Raw genomic sequence first — 12234 nt, forward strand, 5'->3', positions numbered from 1 at the left:
AAAGCCCCACTTCCAGCCAGTAACTGAAACCTCTCTCTGACTCCAGACACCATCACCCAAGTCCCTGGCTGGCAGGCCTTGCTCTGCTTCATGAACTGGTAGCATCAGTCACCTTTGGTGTGAAGCAGCGAGCCCCATGAATGAGATACACAGGGCATTTTGAAAATAGGCTGTGCCAGATCTCCAACCCATGACCCTGAATGGGCTCCTGGGACAAGAACACTAACTAGAGAGCTGCTTGCATGGGCTTTTCTCATCCTGTAGACACTATGAGCCAGAAGCAGCCCTCAGATTGCTCCAGAGCCACTTCAGACCTGGCTATTGTTGCAGATGCTGGGGCTAGCAGTAGCTGTGTCAGGTTTAGAAAGGATGTGTTCAACAACATTTCCAACACCCTTGGATAGCTGGAACATGCCACATCCAGCAATGTATTCGTACTCCCTTGCTCCACAAACAGCAAGTTTAGAATCAGCTTTGCCATTTAAGCCTCTGCTTCCTCTTGTGCTCTTCCTCATCCCAGAGAGCTCACCGATAGCAGGGCGTTTGTTCAAGTTTAGCCCAGGCAGCCAGCACGATGAGCCAGGGAGAAGGCACTATGGCACTGAAAGAACCTACGTGCAGTCATTTTTAAAGCTGGGAAGTCAGGAGCCAGGTCTGCAAAGAAACAATACAGAGAAGCCAGCCAGGACTCCACTAGCCACGGGGTGAAGTCAGCTCTCGTCCTGCCTCCTCCATAACAGGACAAAACCATACTGCCAAAATTTACTGTTCTGACACATACAGTATTTTCTCCAGTAACACTGCAAAGAGCTCTTGCTTCTACAGGGGCAGGTATCTGCAAGTCCTGCTTCCTGACCCTCACCTCACCCAGCCTTGGCAGCACCTCGCCAAAGCTCACAGCTCCAATTGCATATGCCCTGCACTATGGGAAACTGCCACTAACTTTGCCTGCGTCGCCTTCTGCACTAAGGGAAATCAGAAGCGCCTTCACAGATGAAGGCAGGTGGGCAAAAAACAAAACTGCACAAAATTTTGTGGGCCCTGTGACTTTTTACATGGATCTCAAAGTGAAGAGTCAGAGCTCATATCCTGGAACCTCAATTTCCATGTCCCACCTTCAGAAACTGGGGGTCCAGAAGTCGGATGGTCAGGTTTAATTAACTGAGCACACTTACACCACAAAAAGACAGGGGTGAGAAGAAAAAAGGTGTGGTGTCTTCATGAACACAGCACCACACTGAAATTGGGAATCTTAGCACCTTCCAGAAATCTTGTGGAGAAAAAATGATGGGATCCCAAGACAGCAAGTCAACCCCAAGAACTGCAGGACAGAGGGATGTGTGACTATCATCAGCTGCCACTAAAAACGAAACAGCCTAAGGGATGGGGTGGCAGAAGCAGCAAGAGGAGAGGAAGCACTTGCAGGAACCAAGATTACACCCAAAGCAGGGACTGTCTGCTGGACTCAAACGCAGGACAAAAGGGCTGAGCTGTAACCTGTTAAAACAGAGCTTATAAAGGAAGAGAGTAAAGAGGGGGTGGGCGAGTTGAAAACAGCCAAGTAAGTGAAGAGGGTCAAGAAAGCAGATATTTCGTCCAGTAGCATATAAATACTTAGCTCTCAAATGCAACACCTCAATGCAAACTGCTCAGAGAGACTATCAAAAAAACCACCAAGTGAAATTTCAGAGAGGATACACCCAATAGCTTAGTCCTCAACTTCAAGATACTTGAGAATTACACCAGAAATCTTGTTCCAAGACACCTTTTTTTTTCCTCCCTGCCTCTAAAAATGATCTCTGGCTAAAGTTTTGAAAGGGTATCGCAGCAGTCAAGGCTTAATCCGGTTTATGGCATAGGATATTTGCATGCAGACAGCAGATGGCTTCACCCAAATGATAACGTGTGCCAGCAGGCTTGTCATCGGACTTTCCATTTCTTTTTTTTTTCTAATATATAAAAGCTACTTAATATCTAAAAAACTTTTAAAATACTGAAATTTGAGTTTCAAGAAGCAGAATTAGAAGAACCTGAATTAAATTAGCTTGCTTTTTTTGAGGGGTGCAGGGGTGAAATAGCCAGCAGAACAGAAAGCAATGTTTCCAATGGTGCCTTTAATGTTTCTCCAGGGTAAAGGAAAAGGTTTATCTTCCAGCTACTTCAATGGCTCTCATACACTTATAGAAATATAAACAGGCATTTTATCTACCCATATATATGTGTTCATTTAAACATGCATAACTAACATATACGTCTGAAGGTGTACAACACCTCTGTTACACACACCATACACATGTAACCGCACACTGCCATCGTCCACCACGCCCGAGCCGTGCAGTGTCTGCCATTCGCCTGCAGGTGTACTCAGATCCCCACTTTTTCCCTCTACGTGTCTTCAGTGCTCTGTCCTGCTGCTGGAGGATGAAATGAAGAGGCTTTCGTCTGCCCCAGCCTCCCTCCAACAGCAGAGCAGAATCAAGACCCGGGGAGAGGGGAGAAGGTTAAAAACACCAGAGAGGAGGGATGGAAAAGAGGCCTTTCTGCAAGGATCTGTCGTCCTCCTCCCTTCTTTCCTAGTAGCTGCTGGAGACATACAAGGCTCAAAGCCCTACATACTGGCTCTCACGTTGGCTCCTCGCTGCAGGCACTCCGTTTAACAGACGTCCTGCACGATAATGCAGCTGGCTGCTCTGCCCCAGTGCCCAGGAGTTGTCGGCATGCAGAGAGCCTGGCAGCAGGCTATGGTGGCCTATGGCTAACAGCGAGTCCCAGGTGCCTGGCAGGCTGCTGTGATTCTCTCCCAAGCATGGGGTGAGAAAGAAACCAAGGACTAACATTCCCCAGGGACCATCACAAGCCAGCCAGCTCTACCAACTGATCTGATGACCTGGTCACTCTTTATTGACTTTGGATCTGCCATGAGTCATCCATTCTGGCCTCCTCCCACTGCCAAAAGAGGTGTTGGCATGGACAGTGAAGGCCTGGGAGATGTCCCTTGCCTCTTCCAGCTGAGAGGAAGCACAGCGGGACATGAGCAAGGTCAGAGGGAAGGACGATAACCTCTCTGGCCACGTGCTCACCTTCTTGGGCTCCTGGCCCAGGACCCTTCTCTTAGTTTTCACTCACCTCTCCAAACGTTAAGCGTTCCACTTGCTTTGTACCACAAAGCTATGAGCTGAAATCGTACAACTTGCCTGCAACTAGGGAAAGCTTCCCAAATGGTTCCATGCCAATTCACCCTGGGTCTTCCTGATTTCTCTACTCTTCTCTCTTTCTCATTCGCCTTGCAGAGACTGAGGTGGAAAAAAGCAGGTAACTCTTACCAGGTGGACAGAGACATGTTTCCCTCTCACTGTTCATGCTCAATTAGGCAGAGTATGGAAAGGAAAAAGAGAGATTCCCATCTCATTGGATGGTAGAAACCCCCAACCATATGCTCGTAAGCAAGCCAGAGATGCCCCTGGCCTAAAAAGGAAATAGCACACCCAAACTAAAACAAAAGGAAAATGTTCCATTTGTTAGTTTTTGGTTGTGGGGTTTTTGTGTTTGGCTTTTTTTTTTTTCCCTGCAGAAGGAGCTAGAACTTCACTTCCTCTCCTTCCTAAGCAAGACAAATGAAGGAAGCCAAAAGGCCTGTCAGCAGATTTCTGGCCTGGAAGCTCCAGATGACTGTGTGCCATCTCAGCCTCTATTTCTGAGTGGACTTCAGGGATTCCCTCCAATGTCAGATGTGGTAAAAGCAAGCCTTACTAGCACTGATCGCTTCCTGTAAAGTTTCATGACCTCCACTGCTGGCCTTGCCCTCCTGTTTTTCTGCTCTGGCAGAGAGCTTGGCAACGCACTGCGGAGCTTCCTGGCCCATGGGAGTGCCATCTTATTTCACAGGACATGCTCCAGTTTGCAAGTTCTTTGCAAACATTATTTACCATTCTCCTGGTTCCTGTGTTTGGCTGGGCATCAGACCCTCCAGGACTTTCCTTAACTCACACGTGTTCTGCTTTCACCATGCCTTTAAACAAAAGATTAAAACAAGCACAATCTAAGTTAAAAAGTTGACTCTCTAGAGCGTCCATCATTGTTTTTCGGGTAATCTTGCTCTGCAATTAGCTTTATAATACACGGGTACTTAATGGTGCTAGTTCTGGGACCAGCAGCAGGCTGAAAACTTCCAGCCCCTCTCGGTCACCTTCTCCCAAGCGCCGGAGGAACCGGGGCCAACACCCGCCGGGGTGGTGCCGCATTTCCGCGCCGCAGCGGGGGCAGTTGGAGCGCCTGGGGAGACGCCCCATGGCACAGACCAGGCAGAGAGCCAGGCCCAAGCCACGGCCGGGCTCGCCCGCGCCCTGCCCACACCGGCCCGGCTGCCGCCCCGCTCCTCCCCTGCGCTCCCGCCCGCGCAGGACAGCCGGGGCCGGGGCCGGGGCCAGGGCCGGGGCCGGGAGCGCTGAGGCGGCCTCAGGACCGCTGAGGCAGGAGAGGGGCGTCCCCGCCCCCCAGGGCCCCGCGCGCACGCGCCGAGCTCCCGTCGCGCCCCTCGGCAGGAGGCGGCCGCGCGCGGCCCCCGAGGGCGGGTCGCGCGGACAGCGACGCGCGCGCCGTGTCACGTGTGCGTCACGTGACGCCGTCCCGGGACGATGAGGTCAGTGGCTGCGCGTCACGTGATCCTTGCCTACGCGCAGTGGGGCCGGGTGCAGATGGCGGACGCTGAGGCCGAGGCGGCTCCGCGGCCCGAGATGCAGCGGCTCGTGGCGGCGCTCCGGGCCCGCCTCTGGCAGCTGCAGACGGAGCTGCGTGAGCAGGAGGTGTCGGAGGCTTCGTCCCGGGCTTACTGCCGCGGCTTCTGCCAGGTAGGGGCCAGGCAGGGCTGGGCCGCGGCGCGGGGTTGCCAGGCCGGGTTGCTGGGGTGGGCCCGGCGGGCCTCAACCGCCGCGGGGCGCCCCCAGCGCTGCCGGCAGCAAGGGGCTCCCGCTCCGGGGGCTCTGCTCGCTCCTGTGGAGCTGCCGCGGCGCGGGGCTCGCGGCGGTGTGCGCGGCCGTTGAGCGGGGACGTGCGCGCCCTGCCCGAGGGGTGCCCCCGTGGGCGCTCAGCTGCCAGTCGGGGGCCGGGCCCGCTACACCGAGGGGGCCGCTCGCCTTTCGGCTCTGGCAGCGCCTTGGGCCTGGACAGCTGGTAGCCCTTGGGAGGTTTTCTGGGGCAGGCCGGCCCCACCGCGTTTCCTCAGTGAGGACTTGGCTCGGTTCCTAGGCCTCTGCTTTTCTGTTCTTTACCTGCCTTGGGATCAGAGCTGTGTGTTCCGCCTTAATCGAGATCTGCCGTGGAATAAGCAGCGCTTGCTGGATTGTGAAGGCCTGCAGTTCGCTTAAGTCACTGAATGAGCTTCTGTGGCTCAGTGATCTTGTTTGAATACTTGCCTAATGCAGCTCAGGCTAAGGATCAGCAATTCCTGAATCGAGCCACAAACTTCCAGAAGAAGAGCTGAACTTGATTAAAGTTACAGTGATGGGGATAACTTATTTTTAAATAAACTCTTTCAATGGTTAATTAGTTTTTTCCTTCCCCACAGCATCATCAACTGTGAGCTCTAAGCTTGAATAATTGTTGTTAGGTTGCTGGGTTGGAGAGCTGTCCCTGTTGAATCTGAAGAGATTGTGGTCTCTAAAAGAAAAAATAAAAATAAAAAAATCTGGTTTACAAGATAGTTTAACCATACCTCAGCTGTATTTGAATGGTGAATTGAAAAATTGGATGCCAAATGAGACAAAAATTCCTACTGATTCATTATAGATAAATGATATTAGCCTTCACAGTCTTCCATTTTACGTCCACAGGTTGTGTACTTTGCCATACCATTCTGGGAGGATGCTTAGCTCATCACTTACTGAAACAACAGAAGTTTATTTGTTAGGTTTCAAAACTCTGGCTTCTCCAACTGCAGGATGCTGCTGGTTCATGCTGTTATGTATGTCCCAAGTTCAGCAGACTGTTAAGATCTGTGACCTTGCATTTACACAGAGCCCAGTGTGATACTTTCCTTCATGTTTCAGGTTTTGCTAAAATTGTTACTAGTGTCATTCATTGCATCAGAACATTGAAACAAATATTAAGGTAACATTTAGTAGAGGTTGTTAAGATGATCAGAATATGTAGATGTCCAGTCACCCAGATTAGTTTGGTGCAGATAAAGCTTTAGAGGTACTTGATCAGAGAAATTTGATGGAAGACTGTTCTGTTGTCTAAAAGCCAAACAAAAAAACCCTCTAAACCCCATCCCACAAAAAATGTAGACCTCTCTAGATCTTTGTGGTGTCATTGAATGGAATTTTGTTTTAGAACACTGTGATAGTACAGATGAAAATGTAAAAGATCTTTCTTGGGTTGCCATCAGTTTGTGAGACTTGTGATTGTCATGACTGTATACCAAGAGCTACAGTAGAAAACATGAAAGTGCTAGTCTGTCATGCAGCAACTTCAGCGGAGTATGAGTTTGTGATGTCATTGTGCAGGCAAACCACTGGTTAGAATATGATTTTACATCTTGCTTTCTCCTTCTGAATGGGGATGTTTGTGAATGTTACACAGAGTTTGAGCGATAAAACTTAAAAATAATTTAAGGTCTACCCCTAAGTGAAATTTAAGGAGCTCAACTTAATTTTTTTTATTAACGACTTGATACCGCTGATATCCTGTCACAAGCTTATTAAGCTACAGCAGAACATGCCTAGGAAGAAGCTGAATTTAACTGGCCTTAAATATTGGGAATTGACTGCAATGAAGGTAACTGAAATGTTTTAGGGCAGCGCTGGATTTGCCATCCTGTGTGTACATCTGTGACACGGTGCTGAAAGATGCTCTGTTTCGCCGTGAAAGTTGCTGAGGCTGTTGGGACACAACAAACTGTGGACCAAATCAGTAGCTTTCCTGTGCTTTGAGCTGTCTGGATGCTGTGTTTTACTGCATGTAAACTTGTGCTGCCGTGTGGAGCTTTCCAGTAGCTCTTCCTGGAAGTGATGCTGTTGTGTGTGATTTCCTTGAAGCTCCCCATTTTTGAGCAGGGGATTAAGATTGGTGTCCAGGATAACACAATAAAGAAATTCATGAAGCCTAAATAGTGGATTGACTCTGCAACTTTATATTGTACAAGTGTGAATGCTTTGCATATTCACCTTAGAAAAAACATGTCTGTTGGGGAGCTTGATATATATGCAAACAGCCAACTGGAATGAACAGTGTGTGTGTGTTTGAGGTTGCGCTGTTGTAAATATGAAGAACAGTCACCAGTGAAGCAGAGGTGGTAGGACATCAGAGCATCCCATCTGCCAATACCCAGCACCTGTTGGCTTCCTGGAATTATTAAAGGTGACACAGTTGAGGACTGTCAGTCAAAAAAACTGGAAGATTTTTCTTAGAGAGACTTAAAGCTGTAATAACAGGTCAGGTGACTTGGACATGTTTAAGTTGGTTCTGAGCAAAAAATTGATGCTTCCGAGGAAATGCAGCTAAGCAGGTATTCCAGCATTGCTGCACACGGGAATCTACGCAGTGTTGAGGACTGAGGCTGGTCTGTAGGTTACACAGCAGGTAGATGTGCGTGGCCTCTGCTCTTCTCACCCCACGCCAGTTAGATGTGTTACTGCAGTCAGAGGAAGGAGGACAGAATAAAGTGTAAATGGATGTGTGTTAACCAGACTAAAAGATTTGAATAATCTCTTCAGGTAACTAGACTGTAAGGTGGTAATTGCTTATAAAATTGTTACTTGACTGTTTGTTAAGCATGTAGATTACATATTTCTGACAAGTTAAAAATATGTCAAATTTTACCTTGTATATAGACTGCCAGAAAAAGTCTCTAGTGGATACTAAAACTTCTGCGTATATTGCTTGTGAAACAGCAGAAGGGCATTTAAGAGCCTCTGTAATACTGTGTTTTGCTTATTTGTCAGTATGCTAATACTGATAGCATAATAATGTTCAAAAATACATATCTCTTGAATTCAAGTTATTAATAAGTCTCTTGCCTTGAATCTGTCTTATATGCTGAAACCATCATTGCTCATCTATTTGGGGACAAATTTCTGATTAACGGCTGCTTGATGAGTTGTTAGTACTAGCTGAAGGACTTTGATCTCAACGCTAGGATTGCACTCAGGCAAGGGTGCAGTGTTTTCTACTTTTTTTTTTAAAGTTAAGATTAAATAAGTTTACTTAATCTTAAGAAATATTCCACCATGTTTTATGGTTTGCACAAACCAGGTAGTTTATCTAAGTGTTTGTCAAAATAATTGAGTACTAAATTTGTCTTTTTAAATAGATTGGTTTTAATAGATATGTTTTTAGAAAAGTTTGGAGATTTGCATGTTTGATCTTCTATTTCTGTAGTCACTATAATGATAGTGTTACTGCTGGGTTTACTAAACAGATGACTTTGATAGTCATCGATTGAGCATCTCCAGGGATTGCAGCTTGACAGCCTTTGAATGTAATTTAATGCTTCTAATGCCATATATAATTTGAGTTATGTTCTCAAATCCTTCATTAATCTGTTAGAGAAGCATTTAGACTGGTTAGTCATTCATTGCTTCTGATAATGATCTTTCTGATAATGATCTGCTGTGTTTAAGGATGATTTCTGTAAACTTCCAATCTTCCCTTCCACACCCCCCTTATGTCTTTATTAATATTGTGTGGTTTTTTGGAGAGTTTGTAACTTTGATTCACCTAGGAGTTACATTACTGATACTGAATTCTGGGAGAATAATCTATGAAATGGTCTTGATTTTTATTGATTCTTAGATGTATTTTTTTATAGATTTTTTTTTCCCTTAAATATCACACATTGTTGTGCCAGTTTAGTGGATGTCTGCTTTTTTTTTTTTTCCCTAGGACTAGTATTGTGTAGTTAGATCATTGACATAACACTGGACAGTCCACAAAATAGCGTGTAGCTGGCCACTTATTTCTTGCTGTGTTGGAAGTTAGGCTTCATCTTAAAAGTTTCTGGCCATTATAATGACTGCACTTGGGTTTAGTAAGCTCCTCATAGGGTCTCTTCAGCAGTGTCCTCCTTCCAGTCATAATCTGATATGATTATGTGTTTAAGGTATTAAAATAAATTGGTTGTCTCAGAGTTCCAACTTGAAGTGATTTGAATCCTGATATCATCTGATCATCCTTGTAGGACATTTTGGCTTCTATTGAATTATAGGGTGGGGTGCTCTGAACTTTTTTTCCATACAGTCTTGGCCCTCAGAGTTTCACAAAGCAATCTTTTTCATTGGTTTTTGTTTTCTTCGCAGTGGGCCTTAATCAAGATTGGTACCTTGTTTGGTCTAGGGAGGGTGCAACATGAGAGAGGGATTGTAACTGGTAAGAGCACAAACATGACTGGTCTGGAGTTGTAGGAGGGCGTGCATACAAAGAAGGGATGTTACTTGTGAAGCAAGCTCTACGTAGAGCTACGGTGTCCTTAGTTCAGTGCCCCGCTTGCTCTCAGTATTACTTTATAACCTGTAGGAAAATAACATGGTAGCATAGTGAAGTTTTTAAAAGGTTGGGAGATACTACTGTTGTGCCTGTGTTGATTTCTGAAACTTATTTTGATTTCTCTTAAAACTGGCTAGATTTTACTTTGCTTCTGCAGTACTGTGCCTGGATAATGTAGGATTGCTATGGTCAAGTTATAAAATCTAGAGTAATTTTGCATTTGAAAAATGACTGCGTAACGGTCTGATCTGGGTTTTGTAGCCCCTTCTAATACCATCATGTTTGGTGTATGGGTAATGCATGTATCTTTAAAATACTACAGCTGGAATACTGTTCTTAATCTTGAACTTTTTGCCTATTTTCCTGCATTCTCACTAGTAATAAAGATTCCAGTGTTACATATGTGGTTCTGTCTACATGGCAGTTGGACAAAAGAAGCAGAGTGCAGAACTTCTCCCTGAATTTTTAATTTAACAGTTCATGTTTCTGCCAATTGCATCTAGCTTGCTCCCCAGTAGCAATTCTGATAAATTTATCAAAATAATAAAATACATGAAAATATTTTTTAATAAAAGGGAGAACTTCTGTTGAGGAAAAAAGCTACCATTTTTAAATCTCCTTCAGAGTAAAAACTTCTCACTTCCATGGTATATGCTTGATATTGCATATTGATATTTGTTTTTTAGACAAAACTGTGTTATGGGAACTTCTAATGATAATTTATTTTCTTTCAGACGCTACTTCAGTATGCTGGCAGTCGGGGTGCATCGGAACATATTTTACCTTTTTTGGAAGTATATCGAATCTCCATCCAAAGCTTTGCTAATGCACGACCTTACTTGACTACAGAATGTGAAGATGTTCTTTTGGTACTTGGCAGGCTAGTGCTGTAAGTTTTAAGTTGGTACATTAATATTTTTTTTTTTTAAAACCCTGTATTTTATAAATGAAAGGGCAAGTTGTTGAAATGGTATAATGCTTAATTTGACAACTGTATTGATGATTTATTATCTAGTAAATGTGTTTAGTACTCTTTTAATTATACCACAAAAGTGTACTTGAGCATTTTGTTAATTAATGTGAATAAGCGGTAAGGCTTTGTTCTTCTGTAGTTGGATAATCGTGCAGGTATTGGGAAGGTTCTGTTCTTTCTTAAACATTCTGAAAATTATTATTTTCTGTAGAAGAAGCTTAGTGTGGTCCTCATTAAACAGAAGCTTTAATATTAGATGTTCATGCATGGATTGATAAACATGTATCACTTGCTCTGCAGTTGCTGCTTTGGTGTGTCCTCTCACCTGTAAGTAATGCAAGGTAGTTCTGAACACTCCCTTTCTGAAAAGGATAAGCTGTTTTATATTCATGGCAATCTTTTTTCGTGTGGGCTGTTGCTGTAGGATAGCAAACCAGAGTACTTCAACCTGAGCTCTTTGACAAGCATCTGTAGAGGTGACTTAAAGCACAGCAATTTTTGAACAAAAGAGAGAACTGTTTTATAGTCCATCAGCTAAGTTGGAATAACTTGTAGTTCCTCAAAGTCTGTTTTAAGTGCAAAGCAGCTATTTGTAATTGAAGAGTGAAGCCTGAGGGCTTTCACAGACATTGGAGTATAATCAGTTACTACCCTTAGCCTGAGAAGGATAACTTGATGCGCTGGTCATTCCTTGCTGGTAATGTTTCATTCGAGGGGGAAGGGTGACGATCTAGGTCCTTGAATATGGATATCATCATAGAATAGAAGTAATTCTGTGGCAGTTTTTCAGTGGGCTATTTTTTATCAGTAGCTTCCTTGCTTTGTGGTTTGGAGTCAAGTGTTCTTTTCAAGAAGGGGTTTGCAATTAAGTCCTTGGTCAGATGCTTTTTTTGTAATGTACTAACTTGCAATGTAAATCAACTGCTCAGAACCAGATATCTCCATGTGATGCCTTGAAATTTTTTTTTTGGATTTGAGAAATATGTGAAGTGACTTTTTTTCTTTTTTCTTTTTTTAACCTTCTGTCAAGAAGGGAAAACATATGACATCAGGAAAAGTCTGTCTTAACTTCTTAATATGGAAACTGAACGCTTAAACTGCTAAATCATTTACCTGGTACATAACACATATTTTTGGCAAAATATCTTATTTGCTTTTGCAGACTGTCCCTCTATGGATAGAGTATTCTCTTCTTCATTGTATTATCATTAATTAGCTTATGTATTCTGCTGTTTCCTACTCATGTTGCTTAAAAAGTTTGTCTTTCAGTGTCTTTGTATGCAGGTCATCCATACTTGGAGTACTTTCTATATATTTTGCCACTGTTACATACTTCAGGGCAGGAATCCCAATTCTGTGTCAAAATGGCTTTTCTATTGAGAAAAATCAGAATATTCTGCTTCTGCTGTTTTCTTCCATCTTTCAGTACGAGGAGTTTGTTTGCTGTTGCTTGTATATTCAGAAAACTTTGTGGTGGGACAGTAGAGAGGCTGACTTGCTGCAATCTCCCCTGTTCTTGTTATGATTACATTTGAGAGGTATCTAAAGAATGAGAAAAACAATGAGTGATGTCACAGATAGGATGAGGTAAATAGCATACCTAACTCAATTCTCCCACATTTTTCTTTAACATAAGAGTTTCCAAGGGAGGGAGAGAGAAGTTAGAACAGGGAATTAAATACAAAAGTTAAGTTCCATAACGGAGGAGGACTGTACAGGGACATGAAAGTGTACTGTCCCCTGTAACTGTAATTTTTGGGGAGACAGTGGGTTACCCACAG

The 12234-nt window shown here is 44.3% G+C and overlaps 1 protein-coding gene across 1 annotated transcript in view; it reads left to right on the forward strand.

Moving 5' to 3' along the window:
• The first annotated feature begins 4644 nt into the window (after positions 1-4644).
• Positions 4645-12234, forward strand: part of RLF (RLF zinc finger) — a 52131-nt gene continuing 44541 nt past the window's right edge. Inside the window, exons 1-2 of the mRNA XM_074894174.1 lie at positions 4645-4847; positions 10215-10369. Of these exons, the coding sequence (XP_074750275.1) occupies positions 4695-4847; positions 10215-10369 (308 nt within the window). The 5' untranslated portion in view covers positions 4645-4694. The remainder of the gene's footprint in view (positions 4848-10214; positions 10370-12234) is intronic.

The sequence above is a fragment of the Strix uralensis genome, chromosome 25 (assembly GCF_047716275.1).
Source record: "Strix uralensis isolate ZFMK-TIS-50842 chromosome 25, bStrUra1, whole genome shotgun sequence".
Lineage (NCBI taxonomy): Eukaryota > Metazoa > Chordata > Aves > Strigiformes > Strigidae > Strix > Strix uralensis.